The following is a 27,055-nucleotide window of genomic DNA, read 5'->3' as shown; positions in this document are numbered from 1 at the left end:
AAGAAAGACCTCAAATATTTGAAAACCAAACAGCACACTAACTTTCGACAACCCATGAATCAATGACAAACATCAAAAGAGAATTTCAAAAGTATTTTGAACTAAATGGGTATGTAAACATTTTCGCAATTTGGGGGAATCCCCTAAGGCAGCAAATGGGGGAGCATGGGGCACCCACAGCTGTGTCAAGGGCTTCTAAGAACAGAAGGGGGCCTCAGCAGGCACAGATGTGACTCCAACTCTGCAGGACGACAGGCTCCGGCCTCTCCGCCTCTGTGCCAGGCTGCACGAGTGCCCGGGCACAGGACAGGGGAGATTGCAGGGGACGCGGGGAGGGCGCATGGCCATCACAGTGAGACCAGCGGGACCTGGATGGAAGGTTAGACTCAGGGGCATTTGAGACATAGAAACTGGTAAAAAAAAAAAAAAAAAAAAAAAAATTGTACAATCTGCAGAAGTGAAATAAGGAACAGAGAGGGGTGGGGAGGCTGAGGAGGTGGAGGATGAGCTTGCAGGAGAGCTCTACGGCTCCCGCTCAGGCTCTGGGAGTTGCAGGTCACAAGTCAGGGAGAGGAGGCCACAGCCGGGGAAGGAAACGCTTGGGCTGGCTCCGAGTCCGGAGTGTGAGCGCGGCAGCACTGCGGAGGAATGCCCAGAGCAAATGGGTCTAAAGGAGACATGCTGGGGCTTTTGGAAAATAATCACAGATCACAGTTTAAGATGAAGAAAAGTAGGATAAATTCAGAGGCAGCATCAAGTGAGGAGACAATAAAGCTGACAGCGGACCCCAGAGAAACCTGCACATGGAGAAATGTTTCCTGCTCGGTCCGCCCTGGACGCCTCCCTGCGCCGTGGCCCCCGAGGCTGCCCCACCAGCCGCAGTCGAGCCCAGGCTCCTCCACCTCTTTCCTGCAACTCTACTGCAGCCAGGGTCAGGGACGGAAGAAATGGACTTGGTGAAAAAGACAAAACAAAGCCAAAAAAGTAACAGCTGAACCACGCGTGAGTCCCGACGGGAGCCCACCACCCCGACGGGGTCTCCACAAAGCCGGACCCCGAACGCTGAAGCATTCAGCTCACACCAGTCAGACCCAACTTGGCTTCAACTCCAAACATGTGCCTGAACTAACATCCGTGTGTCTCTAACAAACCAAAGGTTATTTTCCGTTTAAAATTCAAGCATACCTTAAAAGAAAAGCTGTATCCGAGGGCAGAGGGGATGTCTGTGAAGAAGGCGGCACGGAACTGTGCTCACGAGAGACAAGAAGGCGGCACTGGCCACAGGGACGCGGCCACAGCATCTCTTTCGCTTCAACATCATTAAGACATCAGTTTAATCAAAACAGATTTTCTTTCTTATTTTACAATGTAAAAATCTAGCCCGTGAGGGTAAGAAAGTTTACTTTCCAAATTCAGAGTCTGCCTTCATTGTGTGATTTCTGAGCCCACACCTGAAGGGGGACACGGGTGGGTGGAGGTTTAAAAGGAAGAGTCTGCATTTCTTGAGCGGCTCAGAGGCGTTACAAACGTCACATCCATGACATGATCCAGCCTTCACAAGACAGTGGTTGTATTATTCACGGATCCCTAAAGGGACAGGACTCACAGGACAGAGGAGTATATGGAGGGGAGTTTATCAGGAGAATTGACTCACACCATCACAAGGTGAAGTCTCACAATAGGCTGTCTCCAAGCTGAGGAGCAAGGAAGCCAAACCAAGTCCCAAAACCTCAAAAGTAGGGAAGTCCAGATGCAGCCTTCAGCCTGTGGCCAAAGGCGCGAGAGCCCCTGGCAAACCACCAGTGTCAGTCCGAGGTCCAAGAGTCCAAAAGCTGAAGAACTTGGAGTCTGATGTTCGAGGGGAGGAAGCATCCAGCACAGGAGAAAGATGGAGACCAGGAGACTCAGCAAGTCCAGTCCTTCCACCTTCCTCTGCCTGCTTTTATGCTAGCTAAGCCAGCAGCTGATTGGATGGTGGCCACCCACACTGAGGGGGGGTCTGCCTTTGCCAGCCCACCGACTCAAATGGGAATCTCCTTTGGCAACACCCTCACGGACACAGCCAGGACAATACTTTGCGTCCTTCAATCCCGTCAAGTTGGTGCTCAGTATTCACCATCACAGTGGCCCAGGACAGCGGCAGGCAACACGAGGCTGTGAGAGGCTACACTGCTTTGTGGCTCCTGGATCCATGTCCCTCCCTCGCCACCTCCTGACCTCTCCATGGCTGACCACCCTCCACATTTGGGGAGAGTGTGCTGGGCTGCGAGTCAGGTGCGAGGCTCCCTGGAGGACAGCATCAGCTGGAGGCGGCTCTACCACTCAGCACCTGGACAGAGCCCGGTGCTTACACTGGCTCCCACGAGAGACTCTCGGGCTCACCCATCTGCCCTGGGAGTGGCCCTGACCTCTCTTGTAGCACTGGAACACTCCATGGCTCCTGTCTCCCAGCCCAGTTTTCTGGCCCTGCCACCCATTCCATCAGCTAGCCCTTGATGTGCCTCAGGTAACCAAATGTGTGAGTGAGTAAAGTAACGAACACCCATGTCCTCATGCCAACACTGTAACGAACGCCCGCGTCCTCATGCCAACGCCATAACGAACGCCCGCGTCCTCATGCCAACACCCATGTGGACCCTACACGCAACCACAGGTGCAGAATGGGTCGGGGAGGTAAGTGACCATGCCAGGGACCAGCACATGGGAGCCAGGGAGACCCCCACCAGGTACGCTGCCAGCGAGCACTCCCTTCCACCTGCACGCCTGCCGAAAGCCGTGCCGAGCCAAGCCCAGCCGAGCCTCCGAAGCCTCCCGGCCTGGAAGTGCGGTCCCGCCACCTTGCTTACGTGGCAGGAAATGTGCTCTGACGAGCGTGGGAAAGAAACTGCGAATCAAGAGATACCCAATACTCCCTTCCCGGTGAACAAACTGATAACGTGGCTGTGTGTGCTTCTGCCGAGACTTAAGGCCAGTTTCTAAATGCAAAGCCTAACTTTTTGGGGGTAAAATTTTATACCAAGATTAAACTTTAGTCACTCACCAGAAGACTGCATTTTAATATGCCGTTCTATATAATATTCTAAATTAGAAACATCTAAGGAAACTAAGACTCTATTTCAGATAAGGCAGAAGACTGCCCCACATCTGTGATCCATTTAATATTTCAAAGCGACCCTGAAGTCTCATCTCCTAAAAACCCCTCCACCAGGTACTGGAAATCTGTATCCCCGCCTTGCCTTGCGCAGTGGAGAAACTGAGGGTTCCCTTCACAATGTGTGTTCGTAATCACACAGATGCTGGAAGGGTTCGAGCATGTGCACCAAGCCACTTTACTTCCTTTACTTAATCTGTTCCTAAAGAATGAATGTTAAAGAACAAGTTTTGTAAACCATTCTGTTTTTAGAGATAGGGTCTCGCTCTGTTGCCCAGGCTGGAGTGCAGTGTCCAATCCTGGCTCACTGCAGCCTCGACCTCCCAGGCTCCCGAGTAGCTGGGATTACAGGCATGAGTCACCACACCCAGCTGATTTTTCATTTTTGTAGAAATGAGGTCTCACGATGTTGCCCAGACTGCTCTCCTGGGCTCAAACGATCCTCCTGCCTCGGCTTCCCAAAGTGTTGGGATTAAAAGCATGAGCCACTGCACCTAATTAACTGATAATTATGAGCTCAGCTTTTACTTTTAGGATCAATGTGTCTTCAATAGCTCAGTTTTGTCTGTTGTTATTCATTAGAAGAAACCAGACCAATTATGTAAGAAATAAAACATTTTGTAATGTAAACAATAGCACCACTAGACAAAGCTCTGATTCTGATTTCTAAAATTTCGCAAGTCAATTCTGAGAGTGACACCAGGGAAGAAAGCTTGTGGCTAGACAGCAGCCCTCCTCATCTGGACAGTGGTGAGGGCAAGGTGGTCTGACAGCCCTGGCTCCTGGAAGGGAGTCCCCACCCCACAGAGGGGCCAGCCCTCCAGCACCTGCCACAGACCCTGAGAGCGGCCACTATCCCAGGGGCCTCAAAGAGACTCTCAAACCATGTCACGTGATGAGAAACGACGTAAATATTTTGATGATGACCATTAATTGGTTTTCATTGTTCCGTCATTTATTAAGATGGGCATGTACTGAGTATCTTTGTATTGTTTAAATCAAATAGCCAAGGAACCTGAATTCCGGGGCCTGTTGGAATTGAGGCAACGTTAGAGACTACTGGAGCACTCACTCTCACCCTGGGTGTTGCGAGACGGCCACGCATACATCATGTAGAAATGCTTTCTGAAAAGGATAGTCAGATTCCAGTGTGGGGGATTCAGACAGTATCAGAACTGAATTTGGTAACCAAATCGGCCATAGTCTGTGCTTGACTAAGATCAATGGCACCGCTGTGCATTTGAGACAGTGGATAACAGGTGTGGACATTGAAACTGGGAACTCAACTCCAAAAACAAAATTAATATTTACTCTACACTTGGCTTTATTTTTAAAAAATAGGCCAGGGCAGAGGCGAGGCATCCCACATAGAGATACCGCAAGTGCTGGGCAATGCTCGGGAGCCTCAGGCACCAAGCAAGCCAACAAAAATGTCTGCAGGGCCCAGAGTCTGATGGGCAGCAGCTCGAGCCAGGTGGGGCTGTCTGAGGGACCTCTGGAAATGAGTCAGGCATTCTGGACTGTGACAGTGACACCTGGGGTGACTGGTGCTGTTGGGGAGGACCAGGGATGCCACACATCTGGCATCATGCAGGTCAGTCACGCACACTTGGGTTTTGTCCGTGAGAAACACCATTTGAATGGGGCCCTTCCCTACAGGTGTAAGGAGTTCAGGTTGGGGCAGCCACTGAGAAGGGCACCCTCATAGATGGTCCGCGTGGCACAACAGTGCATGTGCCTGTGGTGGAACCATCAAGTACACTGACTAGTTTAGGAGTATCGCTTTCTGGCCAGTGTGAGATTCCCAGTAAGACGTCCTCAAGCTCTAAGTAGCTTGGCTTCTTATAGAGACTCCCCGGCTAAATGGAGCCAGGGCAGGAACTCCTGGGGGGCCTCCCTGACACTCCCCAACAGCAGAAGATGAGAACTTCACACAGAGCACCAGGCGCAGACGCTCTAGCGCGAGCCTAGGAGGTGCTTCCAGTAACCGCAAGCAAGACCGAGGCGGCATGCTGAGAAACACGGTGTGGCCCACACCTGTGCCACGCTCTGAAACAGTAAAACTGCACTGGCCAGGAAGAAACGTTGGAAGCTCTTCCAGTCCCCTCGCCCCACAACTGATTCCCGTCTTAGAAGAAGCAAAACCCAGGGCTGCGAGTCCTGCTTTTTAGGATGCCCCCAGGACCTGCACTTCTCTTTCCACACCAACTTGGAGGCTGCAACTCTGAGAATAAAGTAGGAATCCCACAGAAGAGGAGTCAGAGCAGCGGTCCACTGTGTTCCTGGAGAGGCCGGCCTTTGCACCCCAGCCACTCTGCAGACCAGACATAAAGCTGGGAGGAAGGGCCGCCAGCTCCAGTGCTGAGAACACAGCGCAGAAAAGCAGCATCTGTGCTCCGGGATGAGTAAACAGAGACCCGAGGGAGCTGCCGAAACCGCACTGCAAACAGGAGAGGGAGCATCAGCTCCACCAGGAAGAGTTTCTCCTCAAGAGGGCTTGGGGAGACCAGTGGTTCTCAAACAGGTCCATGGAAGCCCAAGTCTGACGGCAACCACTCAGGAACCAGAGGCTGCAGGAGAAAGAGGCGGGAGGTGAGTCCCAGGCTCTGCCACCACCCAGTCAGAAAGCCCCCATGATTGTGCAAGGTTCCATCTGGACAAAGAGTTTAAAAGTAAAAAAATATTGAAAGCCACTTCTGAAGGAAACAAAACATTTCTTATAACATACTTGCTCCACATCTTGTACATGTCTTCCATGAAAAATAAGCAACCATCTGTAGGAGACGACAGGAAAGGCACAGCTGAAATGAGACAGCCATGCCCAGGGAGTAAGGACACAGGCTCACACTTCAAGTCACTAAGCTCGGTACTTCAAGTCACTAAGCTCAGTACTTCAAGTCACTGAGCTCAGTACTCAAGTCACTGAGCTCAGTACTCAAGTCACTGAGCTCAGTACTCAAGTCACTAAGCTCAGTAGAGACTTGCAGATGTGGGAAATAAAGTGGATGATGTAGAAGACCTAATTGAAAACAAATTCTCAAAATGCTGAAGAAGAGAACAGAAACCCTAAAATGCTCACTTTCTCTTTTCAAAGAAAATAAAATTAAGCTAATTGGTTGACAAACAGGGAAGACCCAACTTCCCAATACTACATATTCCTGAAGGACAGATGGAAATGGATGGACTGTTTTCCAGTAATTATGCTTAGCTGTTTTATTTCAAGATTTCATATCTTAGAAGAAAACACAACTGAGAGGAAATGGGTTGTTCTTTCATTTCATGCCTCTCATCCCTGTGAAACTTTTCTGTGGGATGTGGAACCGTGTCTGAGTATCAATCATAGGGCTGTGGCACAATATGGTTTTAGAAGGAAGCCGCCTGCCCATGGTTTGCTGTCCCTGCTCGCTCCCAAGAGGAAGAGACACCGCCCACCCAAAGGCTTCGGAGCCCCTTTCGTTAACAGAGAACACAGCGAACAATTCCCCAAAGACAGCAGGAATGCACAGAGGTTGGAGTGGCAGGCAAACGGCCAACACACACCACTGGGGCCGTGATGCTGCTGCAGCCTGAGTTTCTGATGCACCAAGGTGGTTTTGTACACAGGAAAATTATTTGTGGTTTATTTTTATGCTTATAAAATTATAATTCTATTCATTAAACACTTAACATTTTAAAACCCTAGTCTTTAAGCTTTTAATCCTATTTAATAGCTTTTATATTTAGAAATCTAGTAAATTTTAACAATCATGTGCAAAGTAGCCTTTGATTCATGTTCAGTTAACTCACAATGAACAGATTAAATCCCTTAAGGAATGAGTTACAGTTACAACTTTGTTAAAGTATTTTAAGATTGTTCAGTTTCATTTTAAATTTACTATGTTAGATTTTCTTGAATACTTAAGTGACAAAAATAAAACGTAAGATGGTCCTGAGTTCTTAATCGATTATTAAAAATCTAACAAAGCAAACGTATAAATATGGTGAATTTTAAGTTCTCTTAAAAATGTAAATTTTGTAAAATTTTCCTTTTTTTCTCAACTAAAAAGTCACGAGTCCACGGTCAACATAAATGTCAAATTAGAATCAGATCTTTTAAAATATCAACATCTCTAAAGCACTGCAAATGACTTAAATATTAATTATTCCAGGTTATTCCGCAAGTCTATTAATGCTATGGCTTTGGTGTATTTTGCCATCTCTAGATTTAATTCAAGCCACTAAAGAAACCTTTTCCAATCTGAAGTGACTTGGGGTTACCATTCTAGGGGAACTAGAACGTTCAACGACCAAAGATTTTGCCCTCTCACGAAACCCAGAGCCATCTACACTCACAATGAGTCTTCCTGCCCAACTGACATGCAAGCGGAACCCTTTTTGTAACTGCTGTCACAGTGGAAGTCTCCAAACCCCACCCTTGGATAGCGGGGCTGGAGCTCTCAGGCTCAGGTGGTGCCTTTTCCTGATTCTCTGGCCCTGCTGCAGGCAGCTATTTCTGTCTCCTGCTGGTTGGGCTTTGCTGTACTCAGCCCTCTTGAGGGCAGGAGTGTCTTCCATGCTGCTGGGAAGAACCCTGATGCCATCCCATCCGGCACCACGGAATGCCATTTCCTCCTCATCTACCTTCATGGTCTGCGGGGTCATAGCGTACCCACGTGAACTCAGCAGATCTCTCGTGGTTGATGCTGGTCCCACCACCCCACTCACGGCCACAAGGACACCACAGGTGCCCTTCATGGAGCATGGGGCTGGGGGGTAGTTTAGTCAACGAGAAAGACCTGGGTAGCTAACAACTTAACTTCGAACAAGGACAAACACAAGGACTAAAACAGAAATGAAAAACAAATTGCAACACAGATGAAGACACCAGACCAGGTGGGACCCACGGGGAAGACAGGAGACACACAGAACCTTCTCCGACCACTGTGAAGTGTGAAGTGCTGTCTTCAGGAGGACGCGAGACCCGCAGTGTGTACGTGATGCTTCACGCCCAGGAATACTTGCAGTAAATCATGCAATTCTCTTTACGGATGTAGGTTTACTCATTCTCAGCAGTCCTTTCCGTTATCTTTAAAAAGCTCAATTGGCCAGGGGCCGTGGCTCTCGCCTGTATTCCTAGCACTGTGGGGGGCTGAGGCGGGCGGATCACCTGAGGTCAGGAGTTGGAGACCATCCTGGCCAACATAGTGAAACTCTGTCTCTACTAAAAATACAAAAATTAGCCAGGCGTGGTGGCGGGCACCTGTAATCCAACTACTCGGGAGGCTGAGGCAGGAGAATTGCTTAAACCCGGGAGGCGGAGGTTACAGTGAGCTGCGATTGTGCCATTGCACTCCAGCCTGGGTGACAGGAGCGAAATTCCGTTTCAAAAAAAAAAAGATAAAAGCTCCATTTAGGAAATCTCTCCTCATAAGACAGGATGCAGGCCAGGAGCCTCCTGTGGCGGCCAGGAAGGAGGGGATAGCAGGAGGCTGCACCTCAGCCTCACCCTCTCGGCCAGGCCCACTCCCTGCCTGGTATTCTCTATATACAAGTATCACCTCTTGGCCAGGCCCACTCCCTGCTCTATATATAAACAGAGCAGACTGTTTCAATTATGAGTACTTAGAAGGAAATAGTGCAATCTTGCTCCTGAATTTATAAATTAGCTGATAGAGTGATCACAGATATCACAGGTTTTTATCCTATGTAAAAACCAAGGAAAGTAACCTTTCCTCCAGGTGTATACTTATGTCATTTTTCCTTGGCAAAGCTAAACCACAAACCTCAAAGTAGTAAGGCCTAAATAAAACAGATTTAAATTTCACCCCACATGCCTTAGTCAAAAAAAAAAAAAGATGACTCAAGGAAGAACACTGGAGATTTAGTTTCCCAGAAGTTAACCATGCTGTCTTTGCATTTCTATTTGTACAATGACTCATATAGATTACTTCTGATAACCCCACTCTCATCAAAGTCTTAATAATTAAAGCATGCAGCTCAATTCCCAACTTTTCGGTCTCAAACCAGCAATCAGCAGGAAAAGAGCCATGCTATCCTGGCATAAACACTTATGTTCCACATTCAACATCCAGCAAGCACTCAAAAACTGCAACAGGCCAGGTGCGGCAGCTCGCACCTGCAATCCCAGCACTTTGGAAGCCAAGGCAGGAGGATTGCTTGAGCCCAGGAGTTCAAGGCCAGCCTAGGCAAACTGGTGAGACTGCATCTCAATGCAAAAAAAAAAAAAAAAAAAAATTAGTCGGGGGTGGTGGTTTGAGCCTGAGGTCTGAGCAATTCGGGAAGCTGAGGCGGGACCATCACTGGAGCCAGGGAGTTTGAGGTTGTAGTCAGTCGTGATCACACCACTGGACTCCAGCCTGGGTGACAGAGCAAGACTCTGTCTAAAACAAACAAACAAACAAACAAACAAAAAACTACAACACACACCAAAGAGCAGGGGAGGTTTGGAGGGAGACCAACTGTTTCTCAGCGCAATTAACAGAACTAGGTTCAGAAATAACCCAGATATTGGCACTGTCAGTCAGGAATTAAAAATTTTTATAATATGTTAAAAGTTCTACTGTAATTTCAGCAGAGATACAAATCTCTGGAGGAAAAATTTTCTAGGCCTACGATAATCAGGATAAATCAAACTGGAAAAAGAGAACAAAACAAAACACAAAAAGCCAAACCCAATCTAGAGGAAACATACTGTAAATACAAAGATGAAAATTTTAGTTTTAAATTAAAGCTACAGCAATCATTAGGTAAAACATTGAGTCCGAAATATAAAGAGATGAAGGATATAAACATGCAATTTAAAAATTAAAAGAATTCTGGGCCAGGCACGGTTACTCACACCTGTAATCCCAGCATTTTGGGAGGCCGAGGCGGGCAGATCACGAGGTCAAGAGATCAAGACCATCCCATCCTGGCCAACATGGTGAAACCCCGTCTCTACTAAAAATACAAAAATTAGCTGGGTGTGGTGGTGGGAACCTGTAGTCCCAGCTACTCGGGAGGCTGAGGCAGAAGACTCACTTGAACCCGGGAGGTGGAGGTTGCAGTGAGCCAAGATTATGCCACTGCACTCCAGCATGGGTGACAGAGCACGACTCCATCTCAAAAAAAAAAAAAAAAATTAAAAGAATTCCAAAACCTAGTAGCCTGTGGGACAATGTGCAATCTTATTAGTATTCAAACAGAGGTAAATTAAAATTGGGAGGTACTGTTTCTTGATAATTAACAAAGGTAATGCAAGTGTTAACAACCAAAGCTGGTGAGGAAGCAAACAAGAGGAAACACTTTGAGAAGCATTTGTCTATAGCAGAACCCTTTAAAAGTTTATTTTTCTCAGTAATACTACTTCTTGAGAAAGTAATCTATCTGGAGAAAATAAACCCACATACAAAAAAACATTGTATGCCCAAAGACATACATCAAAACACTACTTATAGTACCAAAATATTAAAAACCATGTCAACGTCCACTCTAAATGACATAACTATCTTACAGATAAATCAGTTTGCAAATGTCCATTTCTGCCTTTCCTGCATGTGTCAATGCGCCACATGCCGGCCCCGGAAACAGCTGTCCCCTCGCCGCCCTGCAGGCCTTCCCTCCACACTCCGCCATTCTTCCCTTCCCAGGAGGTTGTGTTGTGGCCTGAGCCCCCCGGGGTGCACCTGGGCTCTGCATGCAGCCCTCTGCCAGTCTGCGTCGTGTCTTTCACTGAAACTCTCCGAGAACCCCCCAAGTTTCTACCTTGTGTTCTAGGGTAATAGTACTGACATGGTCTAGATGTAACTCAGTATAGCTAGAAAAACCAAAGCAAGTCTCCTTATAATAAATCCTGCACAACTGAGAAACTGAAAAATTGAAAATAAAGCCAAACTACCCAATACAATGCGAAAAGAGTTTTTATATCATCTTACATTAATCCTCTTTTATTTCATTACAGTTGACCCCTGGACAACAAGGGTTTGAACTTGCAAGTCCACTTAGAGATGGATTATTTTTCAACCAAACTCGGATCAAAAATACAGCCTCCCAGGATGTGAAACCCAGGCATCTGGAGGGCAGACTTTTTGACTATGTGGGTTCTGTAGGACTTGAGTGTGCGAGGATTTGGGAGAACACAGGGGACCTGGAACCAATCCCCCACGTAGACCGAGGGATGACTGTAACTATTTTACCACTGACAAAAGATAAAATTGATTATTGTGATAGTAATATAAAATCAATTTGATAATATAAGGTAAGGTGATATTTGTGACTCAGTTATCCATTCCAATAAATTGTATCTCTTTGTATCTGCGTGTGAAGCAGCTTTCTCCATACCTAACCTGCACGCTTCCTGTTCTCCCTGAACTCCCTGTGTGAACGGTAGGGTCCCTCTGCAGCCCACACTTTCAAACTCAGGAACCCATCAGTTCATGTCACAACTTTCTTTCATCTTCTGCATCTCTGCTTTGAGATACTTCTGCCTTGCTAGTTTTTTGCTGGAAATAAGTCTCGCTTGGCTACCATCTCAGCCAGGATAATTTAACTACGAAGCTTCTTGAATTTGTGTTCCCATCCTAAGCAGTTCAACAGCTACACTGATATGACAAATATACCACTGTCCTCAGATGTCCAATAAACCAAAGCTGACAATACATCCCTAAGTCACATCTGACTGGGTGCATGTGGCATGCAGCTGCAGTTCCTGGCAGGACACCCAGGTGTGCTTCAGAGTCTTGGATTCCGAAGCCACTCTGCAGAGCCTGTGGTCCCTTGTGAGCTGTTATGGTTCCTTACTCATTTTGAGAGTCCTCTTAGCCACAGGCATTGTTAGAATAATTTTGTAAGTACGAGTATAATCTTCTTCCTCCAAAAGACTCACAAGTCTTATTTTGACAACTGAGCAATAACAGTGATGAAAAACATTACTTTTTTCTTTTTAAGCATATCTAGAAATTTACCCTGAGAGGCTCAAAACTTTAGTTTTGGAAAGGGGATAACTGTTTTCACAATTAAAACATATTAAAACAAAACAAAACAAAAACAAGTCATGGAATCTGTCTCCTGCTTTTCAAAAGTGACGTGAGTTCCCTGAAACAAGATGGGTGAGTGCCACACCCGCCCCAGATCACACACTCGAAAGCCGGGTTCCCAGAACGTGCGGCCTCCGTCCCAGCGAGAGGTGGGAAGTTCATCCTACTGTGCCAGATCTTCACGACGTGCATTCATGAGCCTGAAATCATGGAGAGGGTGGGCCAGCTTCCAGCACTCGGCGAGTGCGTGGTGGGGGCCGGCGCGCTGTCCCCAACCCTTTCTCACAGCCCAGTGCTCATCCTCAGTCCTGACACCACAGACGCCACTGCGGAGGGGCCAGGTCAGCCACACATCCAGGAAAGGAGAGCTAGAAGGACGATAGCTTATCTCTGCAAGTGCGTATTCACATCAGGGAAGTCACCCAAAAGCATGAGATGAGAGGGAGGAAGCAGGGAGCATGGGTGGGCATCGTGCAATCCATCGAGGGCCTGAATGGGACAGAAAGGTGGAGGAGAGTGGCTTCACCCTGGTATTTGTCCTTCTACCTGCCTGTTTGAGCTGGGACACTAGTCTTCTCTTGCCCTTGGGCTGGGACTTACACCAGTACCCCCCAACTCTTCCCCCATTCTCAGGCCTTTGGACTCAGGCGGGAACACCACCACCAGCTATCCTGGGGCTCCAGCTTGCAGACAGCAAATCTTGGGACTTCTCAGTCTCCACAATTGCATGAGCCAATTCACATAAAAAATTCCATCCATCCATCCATCCATCCATCCATCCATCCATCCATCCCTCTCCCTCTCTATCCATCCATCCACCCTTCCCTCTCTCTATCCATCCATCCATCCCTCTCCATCCATCCATCCATCCCTCTCCCTATCCATCCATCCATCCATCCATCCATCCATCCATCCATCCATCCATCCATCTCTTTCTCTCCATCCACCATCACCTATTGATTCCGTTTCTCTGGAAACGTGTTTCTGTAACATGTGTTTTATCCTCCTACTGGGAGGTTGGTGTTATCACTCCCCAACACTGACCCTGACCTGTTGAAGGCAGGTGGCCTGTATTTCCTGTCTAGTGGGAGGGGCTGCCCTGTGTGACCTAACATCCTACTCTAATCAATACGCAGCCCGCTCTCTAAGCCAACACATGCACTTTACATGTTAATATGCCGGGGCTGGAACTTAGAGGGGTCTTTTCCTACAATAAAAATTTCAAATCATTATTTCGATGCACCATCTAATAGATTTTCTTAAAACGAAAGCTTGAGTCACATGCTTCATTTTGTGGGTATGATTTTAAACAACATTATGTGTAGGTTGCACCAGGGATTTAATAAAACAGAGAAAGAACATGCTACTTTAAAAAGGAAGGATGAATATTTCCAGGTTCAACAATTTCACAAATGTTAGTGAAGGGATAACATGTATCTTAAAATCAAATAAATGTTTTACTGCAAAATGAAGGCTTCTAAGCCTATCTGCCATGTGTTCCTGAGGAACCATTGCTGTTTCAGAGACCTATCTGATAACCATGACTGGAAAAACTGTGTGCTGCAAAGCTTTTGGAGCAATGGGCCTGCTTTAGATACTTCTATAGACAGAGACAATTAGCACCAGATTAACACCACTCCTAAAATTCAACATTACAAAATGAAACGTGGTAAAGTGTGTTCATGTTTGGAAATATTTATTCTCTGTGTCCACCCACCCTCAGGGGACTCACTCTCCACTCTGCTGGGCTGGGCTGGGCCTCATGGTGGGCGTGACCAAGGGGTATGGGATGTTGGCCAGCCTCCACCTTGCCCCATAGGGGCCAGCAGGTCTGGTGGGACTTCACCCGTCGGCCATGCTCCGAGATGAAGGGGATGCTGGACAGAACTGGATGACCTTCCATGAGTGTTAGGGAAAGCCTTTGGTATTTGGGGAAATCTGTCATGTAACAAAACTCAAAAGATGAAGATTACCATAAAACAAATTATTTTTTCAGGCCAGGCACGGTGGCATACACCTATAGTCCTCAGCACTTTGGGAGGCTAAGGTGGGAGGATTGCTTGAGGGCAGGAGTTTGAGACCAGCCTGGGCAAAATAGTGAGACCTCCATCTCTACTAAAAATGAAAATTAAAACATGAGCCGGGTGGGGTGGTGCATGCCTGTAGTATCAGCTACTTAGGAGGTTGAGGCGGGAGGACTGCTTGAACCCAGGAGTTCGAGGCTGCAGTGAACTGTGATTGCACTGTAGCCTGGGCAAGAGTGAGACCGTGTCTCACAAAAAAAAAAAAAGAAAAAAAAAAGAAAAAAAAGGAAAAGGAAAGAAATTATTTTTCAAGCAAGACTAGAACTCAAGGATCTTTCAAAATGTACCAAGTACTTTACAGGGTACTTTCTAGTAGAGGAAACAAAGAAAGATGGCAGCTCTCCTCAAGGGTGTGTTTATAATTAGCACAGAGAGAATTATGAAAATCACACAGTTAAGTAACTATAAACTCGTGAATCATACAGGTATGTATTTTATGTGACTGTAAACTGGCTTAATTGGTAATAAGGAAGAAGGATCCTCTCAAATATGCTCAAAAAAAAAGAAAAAAAGAAAAAAAAGAAAAAAAGCTACATGGGCGACAAGAGGGATGCCAGTGGTGACGAGGAGACGAGACCCCTGCGCCCACAGGTGATTTCCTGCCGGTGGTTGCTGGGAGGACACCAGGGGCGACCTGAGAAAGTGGGAATGGGACGCGGAGGTGGCGGCTGGGGGCTGGGAGCGGGGGTCCGGGCAGGGCCGCGCTGAGGCGGGGGCGTCCGCGCCGAGCCAGGAATGGCGCCCCCCGATGTCCACACCAGGGTCCGGCATCTGCGAACGGGCGGCTAGAGTCGCCCACAGGGAAAGAGGACTTGGCGGGTGTGGCTGCGTCGGCGGCCTCCAGACGGGGGATGGTTGTGGAGGTCCCAGGTGTAATCACAGGGGCAGGACAAGGACCAAGTGTCCACACGAGGAGGACGGGCGGGGAGACGGTCGGAGTGAGCAACGGGATCTCGGCCCGGAAGACGGAGCACGCCCCGAGCCAGGACGGCGGCGCCTCCGGAAGCCGGAAAAGGCCGAGCACCGGATTCTCCCGGAGCCGCCCTACCGGGGGAGCCAAACCCGTGAGCCCCGCAGCCTCCCGACCACGGAGCTGCAGTCGGGAAATCGGCCTTTTCCTCCGCGGCCCACAGCAGTGATTCGTTACTGCGGCGACGGGAAGCGTCCAAGCCTAGCTCAAAGGCATTTGCCGCAGCAACTTTTAAATTATTTGCATTTCTGCCTGTTTGCGCTGGGACACTGGCTCCTGCCCTTGGGCTGGGACTTAACATCAGTACCCCCCAACTCTTCCCCCATTCTCAAGCCTTTGGACTCAGACTGGAACAAACCACCAGCTTTCCTGGACTCCAGCTTGCAGACAGCAGCTCGTGGCACTTCCCAGCCTCCACAACTGCGTGAGCCAATTCACATAAAAAATTCCAACCATCTCTCTCTGTCTCTCTCTCTCTCCCCATCCATGTCTCACTTATTGATTCCCCTTCTCTGGAAACGCGTTTCTCTAACGTGTGTTTTATCCTCCTACTGGGAGGCTCCGCAATGCTGACCCTGGAGCATGCTTAGTGGGGAAACACGGGTCCTGAGATTTCAAGCTGGAAGGTGCTCTCCAACTGTGAAACTGTGACATGGTCCCGGAATAACGGCGCCCACGCGGTGAGAGGTCAGCACAGAGTTTACGTTCTTATCCATAGCGACGATGTGGGCTGCCATTTGGGATATAAAAACAGTGGCACGGGCTTACCTTCCCGAAAGTCCTCTTATGAATGTGAGAGGCTAGGAAGTTGTCTCAGCGCGGAAGGACTTGCAAACACGGCCTAGGTTCTGGATGAATGGCAAGTCTATCTAGATTGGGGTTTGTTTTCCAATTTCAAAAAGAACTTTAAAATAAATATGTAAATACAAATGGCAGAAGCAATGTATTTTATCTTATTACAAATGTGTGCAGCACTTAACAGATTTCCTACCTAGAAGCTCACAGTGGGGCCTAAGTGCGTGGGCTTGGAAGCCGTCGGGATGCTGGTGCAAACTCTCAACCGCATATGAACTGATCTGTCTGGATCCCCACACTCTTCTCTGAGACACAGCTGCGCTAACATCTGCAAACAAAGCTGCCGGCAAGAACTGGATAACATGAGGAAAGACCCGCACACAGCTCCTCGCTCTTGGGGGACACTCAGCAGCAGCTTTGGTTATTATTTTACACAGCATCATTTGTTCCCAAGCAACCTTGTAAAATACACAGGACAAATGCTATGAATGACCATTCCGTATCTGAGAGACTCAGGGAGAACAAGACGTCTCCAGCCTGATAGACACCTGTGTTATGAAGGACTAAGTGCGGGAGCTGCCGTAGACATCATCATGCTCCAGGTTCCTAATATAAGGTCTCTCACCAGCACCCTAGGTACGTGGCGGCAGCCAGAGTCTGCCACCTGGGTGAGCTGATTTCCATGAGTTTCTCCTCCTGATTGCAAAGACCATCGCAGCCTGGGTGTCAGTGGCACCAGACATGCTTCTATGACATTTTTCCACCAGGTAACAACAGTCAATAGTGAACTGGCCATTCCCAAAACCTGCTTACTCCTGGTGTCAGATGTCATCCTGCAATGACCAGCTTTGCATTGTATCAAGAAAAACGTGCTTAAGTCATAGATGAAAGGTCTGATCATTTGATGAGGCTGTAATGGGGAGGTAGAATAGAGAGCCTTAAACCTGTTTGTCAAAACAGCCCGCTTCAAAGTAGCAGTAATGACTGTGGAGCTAAAAATGTATTTATCGTAAGATACATGTTTTAAGTTAAATTTATAGAGAGTGTGACAGAACATTACCAAGTACCCATCAGAAATTAGAAATCAGGGGGTCTGAGGCAGGGGTCAGCAGGCCTTGTTTCCAGAGCCTGGGTCATGACCCTTCTGATCAAAACAGGATGTAGCACAGGAACTGGCCCAAACCAGCTAGGGCCAAGATGGTGCTGAAGCATTTGAATCAGAGTCTCTGGTTGCTCTCGTTACTCATTATGTACTGATTATAATTCATCTGCATAAGACACTCCCACTGGCACCATGACAGTTTACAAATGCGTGGAAACAACCCAGAGATGACCTTATATGGTTCCGGAACTCCCACCCGTTTTCCAGAAAGCTCATGAATAGCCTGCCCCTTATTTAGCATATAATTAAGAGTGGGTGTAACTATGCTCGCCAGCGACCAACGCGTGCTGCTCTGGGCCACTCTGCCTGTGCAGTGGCCCTGCTGTCGGTGCAGCTACCGTTTTGCTGCACACTTTGCTCTGTCACCACCACCTCACCCTCGAATTCTTTCCTGAGCAAAGCCAAGAACCCTGCTGGGCTAAGCCCCAGTTTGGGGATTTCCTGCATCAGGTCTGGACCTAGCCTGTAAAATTCTGACCAGCTGATCATAGTTAATAAAGAAAGTAGGTCATGCGCGGTGGCTCACGCCTGTAATCCCAGCACTTTGGGAGGCCGAGGTGGACGGATCACAAGGTCAAGAGATCAAGACCATCCTGGCTAACACAGTGAAACCCCGTCTCTACTAAAAATACAAAAAATTAGCCGCGAGGTGGCGGGCGCCTGTAGTCCCAGCTACTTGGGAGGCTGAGGCAGGAGAATGGCGTGAACCTGGAAGGCAGAGCTTGCAGTGAGCTGAGACTGCGCCACTGCACTCTAGTCTGGGCAACAGAGCAAGACTCCGTCTCAAAAAAAAAAGAAAAAGAAAGTAGCAATCCCCTAAGTGTGAGCTGTGCTGTCACCAATTTTACTCCCCGATTTTCACAGCTCCAGCATTCTTTCATTACCAGATCCAACGTTAGACAGGGGAAATGCTGTTGGTGTTTGTGGCACAGACTTCTAATATTTCACCACACTTGTTCCCATGTTTTCCTTGTGTGTATGTTTTTATATCATAAACAAAATAAACCATGCTTAGGAGAGTACTATCAATCTTTCCTTCAAAACAGCAGTGCCCTCATATACTGCTAAATGGAATCATGTATTAAATAAATACGACCTCCAACTTTACCTGTGCTTCACACAAGAACTTCATTTGCCAACCGATGGTATTCAATTTAAAGTGAAGCTCTCCTTTCTTATTAAATTATGCAGGATAGGCTTCAAAGGTTACTGTCTTACTGAGACTTGGATTTTTCTTGCATACACGCTCTTTGGATTGTTGCGAGCCTCTGGTTAATTTCAGAGTTCTAAGAAAGCTGGTTTTGACAATTTCTGTGACTGTTTTCATTGCCTTTGTGAAGGAGAAGATTTTTGATGTCCTGTTCCAGCATCCCTAGTGCTTCTTTATCATGTTTACTTTTAACAAAACCTTTTCCTGCTGTGGTTATTTCCAAATCTTAATTTTACTTAATTTTATGTGGTTAACTGTCTCTTCAATAATTACCAATATTGTCCAATCCTGAGAAAATTTAAGTGATCAGAAAACATATTTTAAAAGTTACTGTAGTCATGGTAACTAATTATTGTAATACAATGTATGAAAATAAAAATGACTTCCAGTTGTTTGATTTACAATGCTGGGAAACAGAGGAATGGTAGTGAGGTGATATATATGGAAGAAAGTAGACTAATATCAGTAAAGAAAGGAAATTTTTAAAAATAAGGAAACAACTTAGTGAATTATATATTATAATTCAGTATATGATATCATTACACTTAATGAATCAGTATGATGTATACCTATGCATAACTGGCTTCTTGTGCCTGTTATTTAGTGGCCCTTCATCACGAAGGTTCATGACAACTACAACTTGTTGCTTTTTCCTCTTTATTTTTTATAACTATATTTACACCATATTTGTTTCTTTTTTTTTTTTTTTTTTTTGAGACAGAGTCTTGCTCTGTTGCCCAGGCTGGAGTGCAGTGCAGTGGCACGATCTTGGCTCACTGCAAGCTCCGCCTCCCGGGTTCACACCATTCTCCTGCCTCAGCCTCCCGAGTAGCTGGGACTACAGGCACCCACCACCACGCTCGGCTAAGTTTTTCTATTTTTTAGTAGAGATGTGGTTTCACTGTGTTAGCCAGGATGGTCTTGATCTCCTAACCTCATAATCTGCCTGCCTCGGCCTCCCAAAGTGCTGGGATTACAGGCATGAGCCACTGCGCCCAGCCCCTATTTGTTTCTTTTATTCATTAATCTCAAGGGCAATAGAGACCTACCCAACCTTTTTTTCACTGAAAATTTTCAAGTATTCAAAAAAATTCAGTGAGGCTGAAAGACATTTTGATGCCAAATACTCAAGTGTCAAGACAGCTAACATCTGACTCCCCCATAAATCACTCCCCCTCTCCCCGCTGCCACCCTGCTGGGTCGAGCTTTGGCACTTTTCATCTTTCTTTCTTTCCTGACCACCCCTCCATCTCGCTGCCCAAATGCCGTTCAAAGGATTATAAAAGAACACGACAACTCAAAGCAATATGTTTTAAAAGTGCAGAATAGGTGATGGCACAAATATTATCAAGAAAAGCAGGTCCTTTACAGTGCACATGGCACAGTCTCATGGGAAGAATGAAGCATCATGAAGATGTACGGCTCAGTATTGTTTGTAATAGGGAACGAAAGCATAAATTCAAATTCCCATCTGGAGCAGACTGAAAAGATAAATTAGGGCCAAAGATGGAATTCAGCGGTGATGCTGATGGAAGCTCTGGTCCATGACAGCACAAGATGCACTTACTCATTTTCAATATTCAGTATTATTCAATATACAGCAGCAGTAGCGCGAGTGCCAGGCACAGCAACATGCCCTGAACCACAGCGATACGTTGTTTAGTGGAGAAGAGCAGGGTCACAAGACACGTGTGGAGTGCCGTTCCGCCTGATCACACGCGCTAGGCCAGAGTACACAGTCACACAATGACGCTATTCTCTGAATCAAAGCCTCAATCTTAAAGAGACAAAATGAAATTATTCCCAAACACTGGAGTTTAATACGTGATATTTATTTTATTTTATTTTTTTGAGACAGAGTCTCGTTTTGTTGCCCAGGCTGGTGTGCAGTGCCGAGATCTTAACTCACTGCAACTTCCGCCTCCTGGGTTCAAGCAGTTCTCCTGCCTCAGCCTCCTGAGTAGCTGGGATTATAGGCGCCCACCACCATGGCCGGCTCATTTTTGTATTTTTTAGTAGAGACGGGGTTTCACCATGTTGGCCAGGCTGGTCTTGAACTCCTGACCTTAGGTGATCCACTGGCCGCCTTGGCCTCCTAAAGTGCTGGGATTACAGTTGTGAGCCACTGCGCCTGGCCAATACCTAATATTTTTAATCCTTTGCAAAAAATCTCCCTCTACATTTTAATAGAAGACCATTCATTTTTATATACAATTGATTTGCAATGGTTATTTTCATGTTTTATTCTAATTTAAAAAGTTTCTGGAAATGCTGTGGACTTTTTTCCGTAAGAACTTTCAAAATCCTGTTCTTTACTTGCTCTGCTGCTTGCTTTCTTGCTGGCACTGGTGTTCATGTTAGTGCCCCACGTAACCGTATTTGTCCATGGGTCTTCCCATATATTCCCGTTTCATTCAATTAAACATGCACGAGTGCTGAGTGGCAAACACCTTCATTATAAAAGAAACTTTTCCAGATGCATTTCCCCACAATAAAGGTTTATTTCTCTCTCTCTCTCCAATAAAAGTGTATTTCCTAAGTTCTCCCTGAACTCAGTGAACACTGGCATGTAACCTTAATTATTATAAGATTTCACCAAAATAAAGTCATAAAGATACAAAAATATAACGTAAGACCTGTATGTAGCAGAGGTGCCCCACCCACTCAGCAAGACTGTACCTGGGGCGTGGATGGGTTAAAGGCCACTCCAGTGACGGTGTCTGTGTGCCCAGCCAGCCGGTGAGAAAACGTGCTCGAGCCCATTTCATACACGTAAGCCTACAAGACAAGATGAGCAGGTGAGCCATGTTAACTCAGAGTGAGGAATCAGCTATATGCTATGCAGAGCAGAGGGACTGTCTATAGATTAGTGCAGTTGATCAAATACAACAGCAACAACCGAGATGCCTGACAAAACATCATCCAAGCTGGGGAACTAACCTTATAAAACAGGCATCTTTTCCCCTTCTCTCTTGTAGATTTTTTACATCTTAGTGAACTTATGTCATACCTTCTATTTACTATCAAAAGCCTCCATAGTACCCTGTGAACAGTTTTAAATATATGCTCATGTTTGATGACTAATTTTAAGGAAGGAGTATAGATTCTGTAATGCAACCTTACCTTGAAGTTCCAAACTGAATGAAAAAAAAAAAGATACTCTATTGTATCCTCCCCTATAAACTTGAAATAGGTACATATGCTATACTGTGTTTCCTACTCATCAGCTTAGAATTTGAGCAATTCAAATACTCAGATTTTTTTATAGCTGTTGATAAATAAGTTCCTCTCCAACTGTGTGTGACACAATTCTGGATTTATGTATCCAGAACTGCCATCAATAGTTTATTTTAGAGACAAAATCTGTTATCAGATACCATTCTGATGGAATTGAGAGATGAGATAATCATTAAGTAACAAGGTGTATCAACAAATATTTTCTGAAAGCCTACTAGTAATAAACAGCAACGTCACATTGCAGCAGAAGGAAGGTGTCAAAGGTGATTCCTTTTCCCGCAAAACCCTACTGTTTTTTAAAAAATTAAGCATATTGTGTATATTTGAAGTTCGCAACATGATTTTATGGGATCCATACCTACAGATAAGAACATAATAGTACTGGTAACTGTAGAGAGGCAGACTCTCGTATCTATCATCTCACATCGCTACTTGTATTTGTAACAAGAACAGCTAAAATCTATGTAGTTCAGGAAAATCCCTAATACTCCATGCTTTTATTAACTTGAGCACTCGTGTTGCACATCAGATACCTGGACTTCATCCTAGCAGCTGCTGTTTCGTATCCTTTGACCCACATCTCCCCATTTCCTCCCCGTCCCTGCCTATGTCTACCCTGTTAGCCACACTTCCATCATCTATCTTGGTGTCTTTGAGCTCTTGTTAAGATACAGATTTCACACAGAAGTGAGATCCTGCAGTCTTTTTCTTTTTGTGTCTGGTTTATTTCACTTAGCATAATGTCCTCCATGTCCATCCACACTGTGGCAAATGGCAGGCTATACCATTGTGTGTATGTGTGTACAGACATATGCACACACTCCTGTATCATATTTTTTATTAATTTGTGTTCATTGATGAGCTTTTAGGTAGTTTCTATAGCTTGGCTGTTGTGACTAATGCTCAATGAACATGGGAGGGCAGATGACTTTACATGGTGTTGACTGCCTCTCCTTTGAGCATATACCAGAAGGAGGACTGCTGGGTCATATTGTAGTTCTATTGTTACTGTTTTCTATACTGTTTTCCAGATGGCTGCACCAACCTACATTCCCACCAACAGTGCACAAGGTTCCCTTTTTTCACACCCTCACCAACATTTGCTATCTCTTGTCTTTTTGATAATAGCCATCCTTACAGGTATGAGGTGCTAGCTCAGTGGTTTTAATTTGCATTTCTCTTATGATTAGCAATGTGGAGCACCTTTTCATATAGATTTTTGGCCATTTTTATGTTGTCTTTGGAGAAATGTCTATCCAGGTCCTTTACTCATTTTTCAATCAGGTCATTTGTTTTTCTGCTATTGAGTTGCAAGAGTTCTTTATAAATTTTGGATATTAAACCCTTATCAGATATGTGGTTTGCAAATAATGTTTCCCAGTCCATAGGTTGCTTTTTCATTTAAGAAAAATAAAGTTGGAGGCATCACACTTGATTTAAGACTATATTACAAAGCTACAGTAACTAAAACAATATGGTACTGCCAGAAAAACAAAACCACAGACCAATTAGAGTATAGAGCTCAGAAATAAATCTAAATGTATATGGACAACTAATTTTCAATAAGGCCATCAAGAGGACACAATGAGGAAAGAATAATCTCTTTAATAAATGGTAACCTCTTTAATAAATGGTGTTAGGAAAACAGATTTCTGCACACAAAAGAATGAAATTGGACCTTTATTTTACCATACACAAAAATCAACTCAAAATGGATGAAAGACCTAAAATCATAAAACTGCTAGAAGAGAACATAGTGGAAAAGCACCTCAATATTGACCTTGGCAATAATATTTTGAACGTCAGAAAAAAAGCTCAGGCTACAAAACAAAAGTAAATAAATGGGACTGCATCAAACTAAAGAGCTTCTGCTCAGCAAATAAAATAATCACTGAAAAAGAACTATTTTAATGTAAGAATGAGTCCTTCAGATTTAGGCCTTACCAATGATTCTGTCAATGACTAAGCAGGTTTTGAAGTAAAGTCTACAAATAAATGTCTGATATACAGTTGACCCTTGAGCAACATGGTGGCTAGGGGTGCTGGCCCTCCACACAATCAAAAATCCACATGAAGCTTTTGACTCTCCAAAAGCTTTACTGATAACCTACTGTTGACCAGAAGTCTTACCAATAACATAAACAATCAATTACCATATATTTTATATGCTATATGTATTAATACTTTATTCTTACAATACAGTAAGCGAAAGAAAAGAAAATGATATTTTAAAAAGTATAAGGAAGAAAAAATATACTCATTATTCACTGAGTGGCATCATAGAGGTCTTCATCCTCATTGTCTTCATGTTGAATGGGAAGGAGAAGTAGCAGGGGTTGGTTTTGCTGTCTCAGCAGTGGCCGAAGCAGAAGAGGTGGAGGAGGTGGAAGGGGAGGCAGCAGAGGCAGGCTCACTTGGTGTAACTTTACAGAAATATGTCGTAATTTCTGCCTGACATTTTTGCTTTCTCACATTTTCTATATGGTACCAATCCTACTACCATTTGCTTTCATTTCACTGCCTGTATCATAGAAGGATCCATGTCGTGAAAGACATCAAAAGCACTGAGTCATCAGAACCCTTCTTCCAGATTATGTCTAACGTCAATTTGTTTCTTGGCACTGCTTCTTCCGAGTCAGTCTTCTTACTCATTGTCCAGCATTGGTTTGAAGCACTCATCTCCATCAAGTGGTCTTCTCTTAATTCCTCTGGTGTGGTATCTGTTAGCTCTTGAATTTCTCCAAGATCCATAGCTTGAAACCTTTTTTGCCATATCCACGATCTCTTTCATGATTTCCTTGATTGGCCCTGTCATAAATCCTGTGAGGTCATGCACAACTCTGGACAGTTCTCTCCAGTGGGAATTGTTTCAGGGTTGATGGCCTGCATGGGTTTTCCTATAACAGTAATGGCCTCTTCAATTGTGTAATCTTTCCAGATTTTCATGATGTTCTCTCCATCAAGGTTCTCTTCCACAGCATTCACAACCCTTTCCATAGGGTTCCATGTGTAATGACCCTCTGATCTGGAGTCCGGATTAGAGAAGTTGTTTGGGGGCAAGACCACTTTGATGCCTTTGGTGTTAAACTCATTGGGTTCTGGGTGGCCAGGGGCATTGTCCAATATCAAAAGAACTTTAAAAGGCAGTCGTGGCCAAGCGTGGTGGCTCACGCCTGCAATCCCAGCACTTTGGGAGACCAAGGTGGGCGGATCATGAGGTCAGGAGATCAAGGCCATCCTTGCCAACATGATGAAACCCCATCTCTGCTAAAAATACAAAAGTCAGCTGGGCGTGGTGGCACATGCCTATAATCACAGCTACTCGGGAGGCTGAGGCAGGAGAATTGCTTGACCCAGGAGGCAGTGGTTGCAGTGAGCCAAGACTGCACCATTACACTCCAGCCTGGCAACACAGCTAGACTCTGTTTCAGGAAAAAAAAAAAAAAAAAAAAAAGGCAGTTGCTTCCTGACTTCAGGGACAAAGTAACAATGGAACCAATGCGGGAAAAGGTTCTCACTGTCCTGCTTTCTTGGTGAACAATGAAAAGATTGGCAGGTGGTGTTTTTTTCCCTTCAAGGCTCAGTTTTATGGATAAGGGTAGTCTCAATCACAAGCTCAGCTGCATTTGCAGAAACCAGTAGAGTTGACCTATCCCTTCCTGCCTTAAGTCTGGTGTTTCTTCTCTTCCTTACCAATAAATGTCCTTTGTAGCATGTTTTTCCCTAAGAATAGGCCACTTACATCTGCACTAAAAACCTGTTCAGGCAGACATCCTTTCTCCTCAAGGATTTTCTTTTCTTTTCTTTTTGTTTTTTTTTAAGACGGCGTCTTGCTCTGTTGCCCAGGCTGGAGTGCAGTGGCACAATCTCAGCTCACTACAACCTCCACCTCCTGGGCTCAAGCGATTCTCCCGCCTCAGTCTCTCAAGTAGTTGGGATTACAGGTGCCCAGCACCACACCCGGCTAATTTTTGTATTTTTAGTAGAGACAGGGTTTCACCATCTTAGCCAGGCTGGTCTCGAACTCCTGACCTCAGATGACCCGCCCACCTTGGCCTCCCAAAGTGCTGGGATTACAGGCGTGAGCCACTGTGCCCGGCCCTCAATGATTTCCTTAATGGCGTCTGGGAACTCAGCTGCTGCCTCTTGGTCAGAAGCTGCTTCTCCTGTTATCTTGATCTTTTTTTTTTTTTTGAGACAGAGTTTTGCTCTTGTTGTCCAGGCTGGAGTGCGATGGCGCGATCTCGGCTCACCACAACCTCCAACTCCCAGGTTCAAGCGATTCTCCTGCCTCAGTCTTCCCAAGTAGCTGGGATTAGAGGCATGAACCACCAAACCCGGCTAATTTGGTATTTTTAGTAGAGATGGGGTTTCTCCATGTGGGTCAGGCTGGTCTCAAACTCCCAACATCAGGTGATCCGCCCACCTCGGCCTCCCAAACTGCTGCGATTACAGGCGTGAGCCACCATGTCCAGACCTATCTTGAACTTTTTAAGCCAAACCTCTTTCTAAAATTATCAAGTCATCCTTCACCTTCCCTTTGCTTTGTCCGATAATGACTTCACTTTTTCTTGAATCATATTAGAGTCTATAGGTATGCCTTTCTCATAGCAATCCTGCACCCACATAAAAGCTGCATTTGCAATATGAGATTTAAAAGGATTTAACAAAACGTGCAAGGTTTTCATGCCTGCTGGCACAGCTGCAGCCATGTCTCCACGAGTTTCCTTTTCTTTTTTTACATTATTTCTTATACTGGATTCATTTATCTTGAAAGGGCAGCCGCCTGCCAGTCTACGTACATACCAAGCAATTCAGCTTTTTCTGTAAAGTCGTGGCTTTTCTTGGGAGAAAGTTCAGCATCTCTAGGGGCACTTCCTATGGGTCCCATGGTGTGATTCAAGGTTTACAGTATTGCATTAAACACAATGAAAAATACACAAGAGCCGTAAGAGACCACCTTTCACTGCAACACACAATTTACTGGAGAGACAAACAGCTCACACAGAGGCGATGAGCATCACACAAAGTTTTAAGGGATACTTGTAACTCCTGAGCTCACCGCAACAGCAAGAGCAAGGCGATGAAATGAGGACAGTAGTGCTGGATGGACGACAGTCGAGTTTATGAAGTGATGATTTCGTACTGCATTTCTGCACTTGTTTATATTTCTCTTGACTGAGAATGTGCATACATTCTAATAAATTTTAACTTTTTAAAAACGTGTGTAAATTTTATGATAGTCAAGGATAAAATAGATTAATATCTACATACATTTTATGCATTCATGACATATCTTTTTAATTTTTTTAGACTTTTAGGCTATGTGGTTCATCTATGAGTTTTTTCAAAGTGTTGAAAATCTCCAAAAATGTTAATATATTTGTTGAAAAAAAAAATCATGTATAAGTGGACCCATGCATTTCAAACCC

General features: G+C 45.4%; 1 protein-coding gene across 14 annotated transcripts in view; it reads right to left on the bottom strand.

The window, feature by feature from the left end:
* Positions 1-27,055, bottom strand: part of WDR27 (WD repeat domain 27) — a 275,520-nt gene that overhangs the window by 135,488 nt on the left and 112,977 nt on the right. For all 14 annotated transcript variants that reach the window (XM_074036703.1, XM_074036702.1, XM_074036704.1 and 11 more), the window contains one exon: positions 21,066-21,164. In XM_074036703.1, coding sequence (XP_073892804.1) covers positions 21,066-21,164 — 99 coding nt within the window. The remainder of the gene's footprint in view (positions 1-21,065; positions 21,165-27,055) is intronic.

This window comes from Macaca fascicularis, chromosome 4 (genome assembly GCF_037993035.2).
Source record: "Macaca fascicularis isolate 582-1 chromosome 4, T2T-MFA8v1.1".
Lineage (NCBI taxonomy): Eukaryota > Metazoa > Chordata > Mammalia > Primates > Cercopithecidae > Macaca > Macaca fascicularis.
This window is presented reverse-complemented; position numbering and strand designations above follow the sequence as displayed.